The 18,222-nt window shown below is 43.8% G+C and overlaps 1 protein-coding gene across 5 annotated transcripts in view; it reads right to left on the bottom strand.

Annotated features, from left to right (window-relative positions):
- The window catches only part of PARP12 (poly(ADP-ribose) polymerase family member 12), a 64,978-nt gene that overhangs the window by 45,637 nt on the left and 1,119 nt on the right, over positions 1–18,222 (bottom strand). For all 5 annotated transcript variants that reach the window (XR_004682123.1, XR_004682122.1, XM_035021218.1 and 2 more), the window contains exons 2-5: positions 14,842–14,977; positions 11,833–12,133; positions 10,105–10,206; positions 3,809–3,932 (exon numbers count right to left, since the gene is read on the bottom strand). Coding sequence is in view for 3 of the 5 variants with exons in the window: in XM_035021218.1 (XP_034877109.1) it covers positions 3,809–3,932; positions 10,105–10,206; positions 11,833–12,133; positions 14,842–14,977 (663 nt within the window). In the remaining 2 variants the exon portion in view is untranslated. The remainder of the gene's footprint in view (positions 1–3,808; positions 3,933–10,104; positions 10,207–11,832; positions 12,134–14,841; positions 14,978–18,222) is intronic.

Consider the following 18,222-nt stretch of genomic DNA (forward strand, 5'->3'; position numbering starts at 1 on the left):
TTAAGACACTGGTCAGTGGTTTAAAATCTTCCCATAAATTAAATATTGCACCTAGATATTCTTATAGACACATGCTTAATCATTCAGGAAAAAATAATTCTAACTTTACATAATTTTTTTCAGAGAACAGAAAAAGAAACCATCCCAATCCCATCCTTATGAGGTTAGATACTTCTTAATATAAAAACCAGGTCAAGATAATATGAAAAAATTATAGACCAATCTCACTCAAACATGGATGCAAAAATCTTAAATTAACTACTGGCCATCCAAATTCAGCAGAGAGAGAGAGAGAGAGTGTGTGTGTGTGAGAGAGAGAGAGAGAGGGAGAGAGAATTGCATTAACTATGACTTAAGCCTAGAAATGTGGTGGACTTATCAACAGAAAATTAATGTCATTAACTGCATTAACAAGTAAAGGAGAACAAAACATGGGCTCTTAATACAGAAAAAGCTCTCAATAAAATTCAATTTTTATACACAATTTAAAAAAAAAAACCTCCCAGAATACTAGGAATAAAATTAGGATTTGTTAGCAAAGCCAAAGGTTCCAAACATTCACTCATGCTTCAGGTGAAACATTTAATAATTACTCCTTTTAAAATCAAGGGAAAAAATAAGAAAAAATAATATTCCAGCTGTCACCACTTACATTCAGCATGGCACAGGAGGTCCTAGCCACTACAATAAAGCAATAAAAAGAACATGCATAAGAATAAAAAAGAAAGAAATTAAAATGCTATTCACAGGGACGCCTGGGTGGCTCAGTCGGTTAAGCCTCTGCCTTCAGCTCAGGTCATGATTCCAGGGTCCTGGGATCAAGGCCCGCATCGGACTCATTATTCAGCGGGGAGTCTGCTTCTCCCTCTCCCCCTCCCTCACCCTATGCCCCCCACTTGTGCTCACTCTCGCACTCTCAAATAAGTAAAATCTTTTAAAAAGTGCTATTCACAGAAATTAATTTCTAGGTAGACATGAAGAGTAACATAGACAACTTTGAATTATAGTTAATTCAAATTATCAGTAGAGTCTTCTGAGTTAAAATATTTTAGTAAAGTTGCAAGATACAACAGTTGACAAAAGTTTTGTCATTTCTGTGCATCAGCAGAAAGAAACATAAAATTTTTTTACTGGGGATGCAATGTACAACATGATGACTATAGTTAGCAATGTTTTATGGCATATTTAAAAGTTGCTAAAAGAATAAATCCTAAAAGCTCTCATCATATAAGGAAAAAATTGTTTTTGTAACTGTATGAAGTGAGGGAGGTTAACTAAACTTAACGTGGTGGTCGTTATGCAATATATACATCTATCAAGTCATCATGCTGCACACCTTACACTTCTACACTGCTGTAGGTCAATTCTAGCTCAATACACCAGGAAAAAAAAGTAATTCTCTAACAAAAGATATCCAAGACCTTAATGGAGAAATTACAGAACTACTGAAAGGTATTTTAAAAGATTTAAATAAATCAGATACTATCATGTAAATCAAGAGAAAATCTCAGCATCATTATGATGTCAATTCTTCTAGGACTGTCAATTTCAATTTCAAAATTGAGTGCAATTTCACTTTCAAAAATCACAACAGGATAAACCAGTGAGATTTAGAAATTTCTAAAGAGGAGCAAAAGACCAAGAGCCTGGGCAGTTCAAAGACAGATAAGATGGGAGATTGCCTTACCAGATGCCAACATGTCCTCTAAAGCTCCACTAGGTAAGACTGTGGCACAGAGACAGACAGACCAACGGAAGAGAAGAGGCCAGAAACAGACTTGGGTGTATTTGCTAATTCCGCACCTGCCACAGGTAGCACTGGAAATCCGTGGAGAAGAGACGGCTTACTTAAACAAGTGGTATTTGGCACATGAGTCTGAAAATAAGCTATAAAATGTGTTAACATTTTGCCAAATCTGGTTCAATTCTGATGGGTTTAAAAATAACTGCTGGCAATGGATGGTGGGGATGGCCGCCCAACAATGTGAATTTAATACCACTGCAGCGTACCCTTAAAGATGGTTAAGATGCCAAATTTATTTTATGTATGTATTACTGCCACAATTTTAAATTTTTTAAATTAAATATGTTTTTAAAAAGCAGTTTTGGCAAAACTGGTTAATTCATCTGTGTAAGAATGAAAGTGGACTCATATTTCACCAGTGAAAGAGTAAAACATTGAGACAATCCTTAAAACATTGAGACTTTTTAAAGAAAATTTAGAAAGATTTTCTTATGGTCTTGGGATAAGGAAGGACTTCTTAGGACTCAAAAAGTACAAAACCATAAAGGAAAAAGATAGATAAGTACTTCTCTGTATTAAAATATACCATAAGCTGACAGGAAGAGTTTATTTTCAATGCACATTTAATATCCAGAAATTTAAAGAATTCCTAAAACTAACTAAACACACAACCTTCCCCTTCAACAAAACAAGCAAACTACAAGGACAGACACTTCAGAGGAAGCACAAATGGCCCATAAACATGTGAAGAGATACTTTACCTCGTTTTGACCCAGAGATATGTAAGCGGAGGCACCAGGCTGGGAAAAGTTCAGATGGCAAACAATACCAAACATTAGGGAGACGGTCACCACACACTGTGAATGGGGGTGGAAAGCGGCGCCATCACTTCAGAAAACAATTTAGCATCACCTGGCAGAGCTGAAAGTGGACCCAGCCCACCCCCAGCCCCCCCAGTTTCATCCCCGAACATCTGCCCCACAGAAGCCCTCGCGCATGTGCACCGGAAGACAAGCACAACGTGGCTCAGTCTTGAGAACAGAGCACTGAGAGAAAGGCACTAGACATGGTGGAAGAGAGGGTAAGGCTCCATTTAGATGGGGTTCAAGAGCAGGCGAGACTAATCTGTGGTGACAGATGTTGGAACAATGGTGGCCCATGGGTGGGCACGGATGCAAAGGGGACAGGAGAGGATTTTCTGGGGTGATGAAAATGATCTCTATTTGGATAAGAGTGTCCCGCTACATGAGCACATGCATTTGTCAAGACTCAGTGAACTATACAATTACTATCTGTGCACTTTCCTCAGAAAAAGAGGGGGGGGGGAATATGTGAGCCAATTCATCTTCCAAATGGGAACAATTTGTTTCACATACTTTACCAGCAGCCATTTGTGCATAACTGCACTCTAAGCACAAATTTATTTTTCCCCACTTAAAAAGTAGGCTTAAATTCTCTTCTTGGCAACATATTTTAGCAAGTTCAATCCACAATATGAGGAGTATTTGAAAATAAGCCTCCCCGGGACTTGCCAATTCACTCTGAATTGACTAAGTGAAAATAGTGAGACACGCTTAGAAAAATTAAAAAGTTAAAAGCCGAACAATAAACAGTAGTTCAGCTGCAGGACTTTACACAAAATGGCTAAAATTTCACAAATGAATGCCTCTCGCTTTTCTGCAGTAATCAATGTGGATATAGGTATATGATCAATCCCAGCAGCAAATGATTCAAAACTTACTTGGTACCACCATCTCCTTTCCCCACAGCTCCTCCCTAAAGGAGAGAAAGGGGGAAAAACAGAGGCACCAAACTGCAGTATGAACATTAACTTCCAGTTTCCAGCCCAGAACTGTCACCTCTGGACCAGGCTGGGGGAGGGGTGGTGTGTGTGTGTGTGTGTGTGTGTGTGTGTGTGATCAAACCTCAACTCTAGGCTGGGGGAGGGGTGGTGTGTGTGTGTGTGTGTGTGTGTGATCAAACCTCAACTCTGCTGTGTCTAAACTCCCCACACTGCACACAAAAGCCCAGGCACACAGCAGACCCAAGTGACATATTTCATACCTGTCTTTTCTGGGATTGCTATATGCCTCTTCAATAAGCTCCATCTTGTCCAAATCCTTCCACTTGCCTCTGTCCAAGAACTGCCATCGATACGGCAAATGGAAGTGAACTTTATTGCACTTATCTAAAATAAGAATATAAAGAAGTTAAGACATCTTGGCAAGACACAGCATGACCTAGTGCCATGGTTCTCAATGGATGTGGTGCTGCCCACTGACCTAGGAACACTCTGGAGATCTGTGGGGGAGTCATTTTTAGTGCAGTCATACCTGAGCATCTAAATATTGAAATACTGTGTTTTATTATACACACTTCCCTTTTATGCCTCCCCTTTTAACAGGACATTACGTCAATTTTTAAAAACACATATGTTGGTAGGTTACATCATGTATGAATTGCATCTCACCAGTAAAGAAGCTGATAGTGAGAAGGCCAATCAGACTGCAGGAGGCAGTCTGATGACCCATTATCACTATACATGTAGCATGTGGACAAGAAGTGGTCACACCAAAAATGGAGCCAGATTCATCTCTACTAGAAATCCATCCGAACCCTGACACATCTGACCACAGGTAAGTCAGCAGTGTGGCTCCAGCCCACTTTGATCTTCTGGCTGCTAACATACCCCCTCAGCACACCTCCATATCCCTGAAGGTGTTTATACATAATGCCCTACCCCTGCCAAAATACAAAGAATGGCCCAGCTCTACAGTTCCCAGCCAGCCAGTCCCCCTACATCTTCCCTGTGCTCCCTGGGACCTCTGTCTCTCCTAGCACATCCTGCCTGTCTCATCTGGAATGCACCCAACACTTTCTCTCTCTACCTTTCATTATCCTATACGAGGTTCTGGTACATCCCCAGAGAGGAAAGGCAGACTGGAAAGAAAAGCAGCAGGAAGCTCTTTGTACTCTGATATGGACCTACCTCCAAGGTATATGCTATTAGGTAGAAAGATACATGACAAGGTGCAGAATGCCTCTATTTGGGTAAAAAATAGAAAAGAAAAATTAGAGATACTCTGACTGAATACAGAGATACACACATATTATTCCTTGCCGAGGGGAATTGGGTCACCAAAGTTACAAGGAGAGATTTCTGTTGTTTTCTATGTCTTCGGAATTCTGAACCACAAGAATATATTCCAAAAAACTAAATGTCTAGTTAAGTGGAAAAAGGTTAATAACAGTGTGCGTAGTGCACTTATGTGAGAAGGAAACCGACGGAACATACATACTTGGGCATGTATAAAATCTTTATGGAAGGATAGTCAAGGAACTGGTTAACAATGATTGTTTCTGGAGGGGATCTGGGTGCCAGAAAAAAGAGGTATGAAGGAAACACTTCTTACTGGCTGTCCTTTGTGCATCTTTAATTCATCTTTCAAAATAATGACAATGAAGCATGGCTAATTTGACACTTGAGAAAAATTAAAATTTTCTAAAATTCTATGTAGGGGCACCTGAGTGGCTCAGTCAGTTAAGCATCTGACTCTTGATTTCAGCTCAAGTCATGATCTCAGGGTCATGGGATCGAGCCCACTTGGGCTCCGTGCTCAATGGGGAGTCTGCTTGAAAGATTCTCTCCCTCTGCCCCTCCCCCCACGTTTGCACATGCACCTCGCTCTCTAAAATAAATAAATCTTTAAAAATAAATAAATAAAATAATAATAAAATTGTACGCAGCCTTTCAGGCACTCTCAATGCCACTTCTTCCCCACAGACTCTACAAAAGTTACCTTGGTTGGGGAGGACCATGGAGGAAGGTGAGCAGGCTGCCTGGGGTTGTCAAAGCCCAGGCCTGAGGCCAGGCAGGCAGGGCAGACAAGAACACCCAGCCAAGAAGACTCAGAGAATAAGAGAGACCCTAAACGAGGCAATTCCCAAGTTCACCAAGGCTGGGTTCAGCCACTCTGGCCACTCAGGACATCCTGACTTGTCCTGAGTTACAGCATGGAGGGCCTGCACCAAGCCAAGAGACCTCTTGGACTCTCTACCAGGGGTATGTACAATAGGATGATGATGAAGGGCCCAACCTGGATAGATAAGGCCACAGAGGTCATAACCAAATAAGATTTCTTGTTCCCTCCCTGAAGGGCACTAAGAAAATGATCAGGGTTAATAATCAGTGTTCAGTAACTGCACCTATAGACCCCGGCTCAGGTGAGTCCCGGACAGCCTAAAGAAAGACTCTCCCCTTAAGAAGGCCCCCTTCAGGGAAAGCACATCACCCACTGCTCTCCAGGCTGACACTTCCTTGGGAAGGACACAGGGTCCTGGGGCCTCCAGTTCTTATTGTGAGCTCAATGTGGAGCCCACATCACTCACAAGTCAGAAGGTGCCCAAGAAAAGAGGGTGCCATACAGGCCAACACAGCCATGGTGGCAGGTGAGAGCAGAGTCCCAGCTAATGAGGCCCCTTCTCTCCCTGGTCCTCTTGTCCCCTTTCTCAACTTCTTCTCCCTCCTTTTCATATTCCCTGCTTTGTTGTGGCATTCTAGAGTTTAGGCTTTCTGGAAGGTGAGTTGCACAAAACTAATTTGGGAAACAAAGTACCACATCCACATACCCTTCCTTCCTACATCACTTGAAAGGACAGGCTGGAGAGAAGAACAAATCCAAAAATGCTGGAAAACAATAAATAGTGCCATCAAAAGACCAGCATCATTGAAGAATTCCTAAAATATGAAGCACACAGAATCAAACTGACAGAGTTAAAGAGAGAAAAACACATGTAAAATATGCAGAAGAGAGCTGCTATGGAAGTGGGAAGTATTGGGGGGGGTGTCCTTAACAAACTCAGAGTTATATGTAACAAAAAGCAAGAAAGACCCCAGGCCAGTCACAATGAGAGTAACTGGGACCCACCCACTTGAGCAGGCAGTCTCTCTGCACCCTGCTTGTGCCCAGCAACTTTGTTCTTTGCCCCAATGAACATGTGAGTGTGGACAGAAGTGCTGGAGAGAAAGAGAAGCCATCAAAGCCCACACTCCATGGGCGCCTGGGTGGCTCAGTTGGTTAAGCAACTGCCTTCGGCTCAGGTCATGATCCCGGGGTCCTGGGATCGAGTCCCACATCGGGCTCCCGGCTCAGCGGGGAGCCTGCTTCTCCCTCTGACCCTCTCCCCTCTCATGCTGTTTCTCTGTCTTTCTCTCAAATAAATAAATAAAATCTTCAAAAAAAAAAAGCCCACACCCCACTCCAAGGATACAGGCCAGCAGCCCACGCCACCGAGCAAAACATGCTGTCTCTTCCCCACTAAGCCTGGATCAGAATCCGCATCACCAGCAGACCCCACAATTCTCAAGGATGTCTCCAAGGATGTCTCCAAGAGTAACCCAACACGTGAGGAAAAATAACACAGACGAGAAGCTAACTCACATAGAAGAATCAATACCTAAGGAATAATTAGAGTAAACAGATCAAGAACAACAGCTAGACCTAAACATGAAAGTGAAACCTATAAAATTTCTAGAAAAAAAAACAACACAGAGCCATTTTCGGGGGCTTGGAACAGGCAAAGATTTTTAGGACACAAGAAACAAACTATAAAAAAAAAAAGATACTAAAATAGTCATCGATATTGTAACTTTTATTCTTCAAAAGACACCATAAAGAAAATGGACATGAAAGACACAGACTGGGAGAATATATTTTCAATACCTCTGACAATGACTTGTATAAACAATACTCAAAACCCTCACAACTCAATAATGAGAGATCAAACAATCCAATTAGAAAATGGGCAAAACAGTCACAAAACACCACATATTGTAGGATTCCATTTACATGAAACATCCGAGCAAACCCATAGAGAGAGGATATAAACCTGTAGTTGCCAGGAGCTGGGGGGCGGGGAGAATGCAGAGGCTGTTAATGGGCACAGCACCTCTTTGGGGCTCATGAAATGACCTAATATTGACTTTATGATAGCTGCACAATTCCATAACTATGCTAAAAATCATTAAATGGGTGAATTGCATGGTATGTGAATTATACTTAATACCTCAATCAAGCAGTCATATAAAAAAAATTAGCAAAATATTTAACCAGATACTTCACAGAAGACATACAAATGGCCAGTTAGTACATGAAAATAAACATGAAATATCATTATCATCAGGGAAATGTAAATTACAACCACAATGAGATATCATTACTCATTAATTACAATGGCTAAAGTTTAAAAGAGTGACAATACCAAGTGTTAACAAGAACACAGAGCAACGAACTCCCCTACATTGCTGGTGGGAAGGTATACCCACTTTGGAAGACAGTGGCAGTTTCTTACAAAGTTAAACACATACTTACATGTTCCAGTAATTCCACATCTAGGCCTTCACTCAATAGAAGTGAAAACAGAGATCCGCATGAAAACTTAAACGTATTCATAAAAGATTTATAAAAGCCAAAAACTTGAAACCCCTCAAATGTTCATCAAACATATGAATGGATAAACAAATCATAGTCAATCCATGCAACAGAATACTACTCAGCAATAAAAAAGAATAAACTACTTATTTGCCAGAGTGGACAAATCACACAAACATGCTAAGTGAGCGAAGACAGAGACAGAAGAATACATGCTGTATGATTCCATTTATATGAAATTCTAGAAAGGGCCAATCTACAGTGACAAAAAGTACACCAGGGGCTGCATGGGGTCAGGAAATTGGGGGGTGAGGATTAACTGTAATGGGACAAAGGGACACTTTTAGAATTAGGAAACTGTTCCAATCTCTAAATTGTTATTACCAAAACTCAGTGTACACTGAAAAAATTTAAATATTTAAAATTTTACTGTGTGGGGGCACCTGGGTGGCTCAGTCATTAAGCGTCTGCCTTCGGCTCAGGTCATGATCCCAGAGTCCTGGGATTGAGCCCCGCATCGGGCTCCCTGCTCAGCAGGAAGCCTGCTTCTCCCTCTCCCACTCCCCCTGCTTGTGTTCCCTCTCTCGCTGTGTCTCTCTCTGTCAAATAAATAAATAAAATCTTTTTTAAAAAATAAAATAAAAATAAAAAAATAAAATTTTACTGTGTGTAAATTATAGCTCAATAATGTTGATTTTAAAAACATACATGTAGGGGCACCTGGGTGGCTCAGTCAGTTAAGCGTCTGCTTTCGGCTCAGGTCATGATCCCAGCGTCCTGGGATGGAGCCCTCCATCGGGCTCCATGCTCAGCAGGGAGCCTGCTTCTCCCTCTCCCTCTGCCTGCCTGTCTGCCTACTTGTGATCTCTCTCTGTCAAATAAATAAATTCTTAAAAAAAAAAAAAAAAATACATGTATATATGACACACATATATGCTTGAGCTAGCATTCCAGCTTCCAGGAACCGAGGTATGGAAATACACATGCGTACTCAGATGCTCAGTGGAATATCACTCTAACTGGATACTACAGTTGCTTTTAAAAATAAGGTGGACTTACACATACTAAGGTGGAAAAAAATCCCCAAGACACAATGTTAAGTAAAGAAAGCACGTTAAGGAGTACCTATCACATGTACCCATCTGTTGAAAAATATGCAAAACAAGCATCATGACCACACAGCACGTGTTTACCTTTGGGGAAGGCTGAAGGAGGGCTTCAGACTTTACTCTGTATTATTGGACTCTTTTACAAAGTGAAAGTAGTCCTGAATTGCTTGGGTGGCTTTTAAAGACTGAAAACGAAACAAGAAGTTTGGTGGTTGTTTTTTTAAGAGTCACCAAATTTGAGAAGGAAGCTTTCTTCAGTCAAAGCCCAGGACAAGAAGAAGAAGAAAACAAAGGTTTAGTGAAAATACAGATACACATGTACACACAAGAATTGCTACTTCTGATAAAAGAGGGACCATGGAGAGAAACCCCTAACTTAAGTTCTTGTTCCCCAAGAGCACACAGGGGCATCTCCTCCTCGGGGAGGGCTTTCTGGGTTTCTGAGGCATTTCTAAGTCTACAACTACCCTTTAGGAGGGACACTCATATTTGTTCCCACTAGACTGTTCCCACTATCTGTGCAGGTCTGTGACCTCATGCAAAGCGATCAAGGGTCAACAACACTTGACACTTGCTGCATGAATCCGGTATGTTCCCAAAAATTCACCTATAGTCTGATTTCCAGAAATTAAATTCTTACCATCCTCAACTCCCCAACAAAATTGGTTGGCAGAAATGCCACCCCAGCTCACAATTAAGAAGGCCCTAACCCTTTCAGGATGGGGGAGAAGACCTTGAAGGGTAGCCTTAGGGCAGAACTCTTGAAATGAGAAGCAGCTGTCCCGCCTGCAAGTCGATGAAGGGGCTTCCTCTGACTTACCTTGAAAGCTACAACTTTTTCGGATATGGTACAAGCAGATCTGATCACTCTCCTCTTGGTTAGCTGTGTTTGGGGACACAGAACCTGAACTATCTCTTCTTTCTACAAAGAAACACCACAAATACGTATCAGCATCCATCAAAGCTTCTGATGTAGAGTCAGCATAGTTCAAGATACAAAGGAGAGAAAAGAGAATTCATTTCTCTGCAGAAGACAAAAGTGGGCGAGGCAATCCTACAAAATCCTATGATGTTCAGGATGAAATTACCCTCAGACACGTAAGTGGACCCTCTGCTTTTTAGGGAGGAGCCAGGGAGCGCAATACCACACGGCAGCTTTCCAAATCCAGGATGCTGTGGAGGGACCCTTTTTTCTCAGCTCTGGCTATGCTCCTAATCTTAAAATGAAACCTCCTGAAGTAACTTTAGGTTAATTATAAGAATTTTAATATAAAACAGGCACGGAGGTGATTTCAAAGTTTATCTCTCCTAGTAGTGCTTTAATGAGACTTTACCTAACAATTACATTTACCACCGCCCCCCCACCATACAAGCACATAAAACTCATTCGTAAACCTTCAGTATTCAGTAACACCTGTTATTTTGTTATTCATTTCCCTTTTTGTTTTTATAGGCCCCTCAAGACACCCACAGGGTGGGACTCAAAACCCACACCTTTGGAGCCTTTGAGGTCACCTCCCTTGCTCCCCAAGGGCAGGTAGCTTTCCCTCCCTTTCTAAGGCCATAATCCAATTGACACTCTTAAAGATATATTTAAAGCAAAACCTGTCTACCTCTAGCTTCCCACAATTGAAAGAAATTAACCCAAAATAACTGAAGAAAATGTAAAGAAAAAAACACATATGGCAAAGACAATTTTTAAATATAATAATCAGGTAAGATTAGAGTGTTAAGTTTGTTTGCTGGTAGTCCTAGCACTCACCTGGTATTTTAGGAAGTGGTCTAATAAAAATCCTAGATAACCCCTATTAAAGGTCTATTAAAATCCTACAGCCAACAAATGGTTTGATTGTACATTCTGGGGGTGGGGGGCAGGGGGAAGCCCTGTGTCCTAGTCTTCAATGTATAACCAGGGCCCAGGCCAGTGGCTAGCACGTGGCAAGCACACAGATTTGTTAACTGAAAGAACAGATAACCAGAATGGCCAGCCAACAGCTGATACTGTGAAATTCAAAGGACCCCAATGTGTCATAACTTCTCCAATGGACTACATTATTAATTTCCCACATAATAGGTAAAGAAATGCTTATTTAATAAGCAATCTCTGCTCAAAATTTCCCCCATTTGCCTGTCACTAAACCTGATATTCCTTAAAAAAAAAAAAAAAATCTAGACTCTTGATCATTCAACAAATGCCTGAGTGCCCATTGTGGGACAGGCACTGTCTAGGTGCTGGAGAGGAGTAGTGAACTAAGCAAATTTACAGGGACTAAAAAATTCCCTTTATTCATGTCAAGAAGAGAGCTGAAATTAAAATAAGCTTCATTCACTGCAGATCAGACCTGTCGGGAATTCATTCATAGTCAACATGAATTGGCATTTGTCTAGAATATCTTGCTTGTTCATGGCTATGATTTCAACTCATCTTCATAACGCCCACTAGCTGGGAAGAAATCACCAACTGCACTTTACTAAAAGCAGCACAGACTAGCCCGAGGTCACACATTCCATTAATGTGGAATCCAAGCGTCCCAGGCCAGAGCCTTACCAGAAGTCCCCTGTGGGCCCGGGGTAGGAGGGTGCCCTCTGCTGGGGGTGGAGTTCTTATTCTTGATGTCATGAGCATTTCTGTAAATGGAAGGCAGCCTGCTCACCAGATCTGAGCTCATGCCCAACTTCTCCAGTTTTTCCAGATTCTCAGCATCAGAGATATCATGTGATCTCTTACAGCTAGTGCCAAACTTGCATTCGCCCTGTAAAAAATACTGGCAAATATGGAGTTTGATACACTGCTTTTGAAAGGAACAAGAGCCGTATGGTCCATCTCCTTTGTTATAATGAAGGCAGATCTGTTGACAGAAAAGGAAAAAACACCAGCTTAGGAAGGCCTCACAGGACACCACCCTCCCTCCTGACCAGCGCACAGTCACAAGAGGTTCCTCTAAAGACGTAGCCAAAGCTGTGATTCTGTCATCCTCACAAGCCACAGAGCTATGAGAACATCCCCCACTCTAGATGGACGGCTGCTAATGTATGCCCTTGGATAAAATGGGAACTGGGTAGACAGAATGTACAGAATAAGCCCTTCCACTGGGAAAATCCAAAGAACTTCCAACTGATCAGAGCTGCTCCCTTCATAGGAAACATTTCAATGTAACTCACATAGCAGCATGCTAACAACCCTCATACTCCACCTACAACCTTCCCCCACTGACTCACCAACACTCTCTAAGCCAGGCCTCATCTCACCATCTTCCTTTTTCTGAAATTCAGGGTCAAAGAGGCTCTGAGTATTTAAAGCATCTTAGAGAAGGCCAAATACAGTCCTTTCATTTCTCAGGAGCAAACGGAAACTCAGAGAAGTTCACCAGCTTGCCCTAGGTCACACAGCTATCTACATTTGGCATGTACAACGTCTGTTGAATTGGGTTGTTGGTAAAGCTGGGACTTGAACTTGAACCAACTGCTCCTTCTCTACATTCCAAATTCCTGGAGATGAGAACAGGCCAGAGACCACCAAGGGCCTACCTATGCAATTCACAGGCATTACACTAAACAAGAGGTGGAAATGAAGCAGAGGGCTGCAGAACCCAGACTTAAATCAGTAGGAACTCCACTCTGGGGATGGAAGCCCCAAGGGAAAAGGCCCTAACATTGATTTTGCCACTTACAAGATGCCTGACCTTAGGCAGGCCATTCACTAGCTCTGAGTTACAGCTTTTTAATCCCTAAAATGGGAATAATGCCACCTACATCACTAGGCTATCATGAGGATTAAATGGGAAATACACAAAGTGGCTAATACAAATGTCTTGGAACATAGCAGGTGCTCCATTCATGGTCGTAGCCCCCGACTGCTCATCTGATAAGGTGACTAGCCTGAGAGCAGAAGGCCTGGCAGGAAAGCTGCACTGGGTCCGAATTTATGGTCACAACTCCCAGTTGCTGGCACTGTGTTCTGAAGCAACCCGCACACCCAAGTACACAAGAGGCTACACACTCCAGACTGGTCACTTTCTGATTCATTTTTCATACTGACAAGATGATCTCTCCAAAACATTAATGCCCACTCTCCAAACACAACCCCCAAACCCAACCCCTTCCCATGATACTGAAGGCTGCATGGATGAGTCTCCATTCACCTATTTCTCCTCCTTCCCTCTCCCATCCTAAATCCAAGTTGTGCTGACCTACATGCTGTCCCCTGACCATGCCAGTTCCATCCTCTCTGTGCCCCCTTCTTCCCAGACCTGCATCCTTCATGCATCCTTCAGCCTTCAGAGCATGCACCATCTACCCAGGACGCCTTCCCAGGCGCCCCAACTGTGCCCCAGAGACCAGAGTGCTGACTTCTACTACAGCATCTACAACAGCGCCTTGCAATCACATGTTGACTTGTCTGTCTCACCCAGTAAATGTGCCTCCTGGAAGGGCAGAACAGGGTCTTTTCTCTCCTTCTCACCAGTGCCTAACCCATAGTGGATAGTCAATAAAGTTTAGCTGAATTAAATCAATACTAATTTTCAAAAGGAAAAAGGAAAAAGTTAATACCTATTATGTGCCCATCACTAAGCCATGTAGCACCTTTCTCAAATGGGTGGTTTTAATTGAATAATATGGAAGCATTTTCATTAAAACAGGTCAATCTAATCTCTGTAGCCTTACCCCAGAAACAGTGCCAGAGCATCCCACAAACCTGTGCTGTCCACAGGACACACCACTCAGATCTGCTGCTGCCCTCGGGAGCCACCACCTTATTCACACAGAGACCATGCTCCCAAAGGCTGCTGCCAGGCAACAATGAGCTACTTTAGCTCAGAACTTCCCGCTGGCCAGGCAGAAGCTCTCCTGAATTGTGCTACAGTCAGGGTCTCTTCCTACCCAGGCCTCTTCCTTTCCCCAATCCTGCCACATCACTGCCCAGAGGCTCCCCACCTTCTGCTCCCTCTCCACTCCATCTCTTGCACTTTGATCCCATCTTGGTGTCTGCTTCTCAGAGGACCCAAACTAGTACATAGTCATTGCAGCGAGATTTGGGTAACATCTGAAATGCATTATGAGAATCCACATCAACAAAAGTTCAAAATTCCCTAGGTGCAACTGACTTAGTATAGAGAGCATCATCTGCCTGTCAGCATCTCTTAAAAAAGTTCCTCACAGACAGACCCCCTGGGTCTGGCAATAACACATGGTTTCAAGTCCTGCTAGATGGGGAGGAGCCGGCTGGAGTCTCTCATCCCCTCATCCCTATGTAAGGAACATCTTGCTCCAGCCACCGGCCAAACAGACTCCCCCAACCTCAAAGAAGCCCGGCAAAGGAGGTGCCAGCCCAAACGCAATAGAAGGAAAGGAGGCTTCTAGACGGGCCAAGTTTGGCCCAAGGTCACAGGTATAAAAGTCAGCAGAGCCACGAATGCAATCCAGGTCTCCTCCAAGCAGATCCCAGTGGTCACTATGGGGTCCTTGGCTTCTCTTCTGCCGTAATATTTCCTATCTTCCAACCTTCTGGCTTCTCCCCCATCACTTACACACATACACACCCCCTCCTGGAACTCACCTCTGGCAAAAGCCAGGGGTCATTCTGAAACAAAAGCTGGCAGAGCTCACTGTAGCTGAGGTGGTCAACACCGTGAGTTCTCAGCACACTCAGGTTGTGATCTGTCGTCAAGCTGTGACTGTTTCTACAGTTCTTCCTGCAAAGAAGCAGAGCTGGTGTCACAGTTCAACTGCGCCTCCCCAAAATTCTTATGCTGGAGTTCTAACCCCCCAGTGACTGTATTTGGAGATAGATTATAAAGAGGTAATCAGTGGGGTACCTGGGTGGCTCAGTTGGCTAAGTGTCTGCCTTCAGCTTAGGTCATTATCTCAGGGTCCTGGGATCGAGCCCCAAGTCAAGCTCCCTGCTCAGCGGGGAGTCTGCTTCTCCCTTTCCTCTGCCCTTCCCCCCTGCTTGTACACTCTCTCTCATATAAATAAAATCTTTTTTTTTTTAAGATTTTAATTATTTATTCATGAGAGATAGAGAGAGAGAGAGAGAGGCAGAGGGAGAAGCAGGCTTCCCATGGAGCAGGGAGCCCGATGCGGGACTCGATCCCAGAACCCTGGAATCATGACCTAAGCCGAAGACAGATGCTTAACCATCTGAGCCACCCAGGCGCCCAAATAAAATCTTTTAAAAAGTTAAAAAAAAAAGTAAAAAATATCAAGTTAGAAAGAGGTTGCTGGGGTAGAGGACCTAATCCAATCTGACTGAAGATTTTCTAAGAAGATGAAATAAAAACACAGGTTCACACATGTAAGGACACAGGAAGAAGATACCATCTGCAAGCCAAGGAGAGAGGCCTCAGAAAGAAATCAATCCTGCCTTGATCTTAGACCTCCAGCCTTGAGAATTGTGAGAAGTTTCTATTTAAGCCCCCAGTCTGGGGTACTTTGCTATGGCTGCCTGAAAAAACTCATACAACTCGTAAAATCAGTCTTTAAGATAATTTTTCAGGAACAGTTCTTGACATTGCTTAGCAGCACCAGAGAAAAATCAGCATGTTTATACATTGAAAAAACCATAATGCTTATTTACAAAGGAAGAGATAGTACCTTGCGAGTTCTAGGGACCAGGACAGCACCTCTTATCAGTGTCTGGTAAGAATGACAGGGTCATTCCCCAAGCAGTCACAGCATGCCAGTCAGTGGGCACTTAGCAGACACTTAAACAATGGCTGAATAAATGAGCGTGGACACCTATGGTTAAAGGTATGTGTACACCCACTCGTGCCTTGAGGCCCAGCCCTTTTCTCTGCTTCCCTCCTCTGTTCTTTCCATTAACAAGCCCCAGTTGAACATTCACTGTGAGTCAGGCACTGGCACCACGCCCTGATGATCCAAAGTCTTCAAATGATCACCCAGGTCACCAGGACCCGGAAGAGTTACGCAAATATCATTTGCTTTACTCAGACACTGCCAAACCTCAAAGGTCATGCTTATTATAAGCATTTCAAAAAAAAGCCGAACCCCTGATTGACTCCCCCAAGCCAGCACCTTCCATAGGCTCCCCCATCTCAGTAAAAGACAACTTCCCTCTTCCACGGCACAGCCCAACAACCGTGGAGTCATGTGGACTCTTCCCCTTTTCTACTCTAGTGGAAGTGACAGATACGGATTCTAAAATGGCTGGGCAAGTGCAAGGTCAGCCGTGCTCAGAATGTATCAGTGCAGACAGGAGGGGCACCTCCTGAGCCTGAGAGAAGTGGAGAAGCAATCAAGGGACAGTGCCTGGAAGGTGTCAAGCCTGGGCCAAATATTTACGTTGAGGAACCAAACAAGGAGAGAAAAGAAAAACATTCTAGGCAAACTTGGTGCCACCAAGATTACGATGACGAGGATGGTGACAACAGCTGCTAAAACTTGTTGAGCATTTATCACAAACGAGGGATTACCTGAAGGTTTTATAAGTCATTCAGTCCTCAACAAGCCCATGAGGTGAGTTAGATATTATCCTCATTTTGCAGATGAGGGAACTGAGGCTTGGATATAAAGTCGCTTGCCCAAGATCATGGAGCTAGTAAGGAACAGAGCCAGGATTGAAACAAGGTAGGCTGGTCTTGGGACTGTGCTCTTAACCACCATGCTCACTGCCCCTAAGCACAGGACAGAAGTCAGGGACCTGGGACCCTTCCCAGCTGTCACCAGTGAGCAAAAACAGGAGCCATGATCTGTTTCTGAAACAGCTGACGCTGTGGTTCAGGAAGACAAGCAGAGTAATAGGGAAAGCATCGAAACGGCAGCCAACCACACCCACTCTCCCTTATGTGACCCAAAAGCAGTCAGGGAAGGAAGGTTCAAGAAACCATCCTAGGTGAACCAGAAGGAAAATGGAACCGAGAAGAATGAAAAAGAAAGCTCAGAATCATCTAGGCCAGTAGGTATCAGACTTCCAGATTTCCAAGACAAACACAATCCAACTCCAAATTTGGGGAACTGGCTGGAGAACAGGGCTTCTGTCTTTATTTTACCAAACACCGACATTAACAAGATCCATCAGTTATCCCCATCATTCAAGCCATCTATCCATCATTTATCATGTCCGCATTCTTCTCCAGATGCTGCTCCTCATTCTCCCCTGAGGTGACACTTCTCCACCAGTTCCTGAAGGCCCAGTTTCCCTGAGGTTCCACCCGCAGCCTCCACCTCAGATCTGGCCTGCTCCTTGGGCTGCAGCATTGGCATACACCAATCAATAACTCCCAAACCAGCCCCTGGGACCCTGACCGTGCTCCCAGGCTTCAGACTTGGCTAGCTGTCCCTGGGCACACTTCTCCTGCTCTCTCAGCCAATAAGAAAGAAAAGGAAGAATCATCCTTCAGTCGATAATAAGAAAAAAAAAAAAAGTATGAGTCATCTCTCAGTCAACAGTAAGAAAACAGCCATCACCTCTCTCCCATCCTGTCACCACACTCACACCAACTTCCCGTCTCTCAAATTTCTCACAAACACATCCCTCCCTCTTAAGGTCTTAGCTGGGCCTTGGAATATTCTAATCAAGCTATTTCTGAGCAGCTGCCTTGGGGGGGGGGGACCACATTTCCTACTCCCACCCCCTTGCATCTAGGCACGAGGGGGGTCATGAGACATCTCGTGGTCCAGGGGATGTGTGGAAAGATACCTACCACGTCCAGACCCGGCCATATAAAAACCTCCCACCAACCCTCCACCGCCCATCTCCACCTGCTCCCTGTAACCTGATACCCAGAATGGCCTTAAGAGCCACGCTTGAGGAGGCGGAGTCTAGGTCCGCCAACCTGGGTCCCTGAAGGACTGCATGGATCAAGACCCCGACCTCACTCATGCTGACTAGTGGACCTGATGTGAGCAAGAAACAACATCTACTGTGTTAAGCGGGGGGGGGGGGGGGGGGGGGGGGGGGGGGGGGGGGGGGGGGGGG

The sequence above is a fragment of the Mirounga leonina genome, unplaced genomic scaffold, assembly GCF_011800145.1.
Source record: "Mirounga leonina isolate KUSES-001 unplaced genomic scaffold, KU_Mleo_1.0 Mir_174, whole genome shotgun sequence".
Lineage (NCBI taxonomy): Eukaryota > Metazoa > Chordata > Mammalia > Carnivora > Phocidae > Mirounga > Mirounga leonina.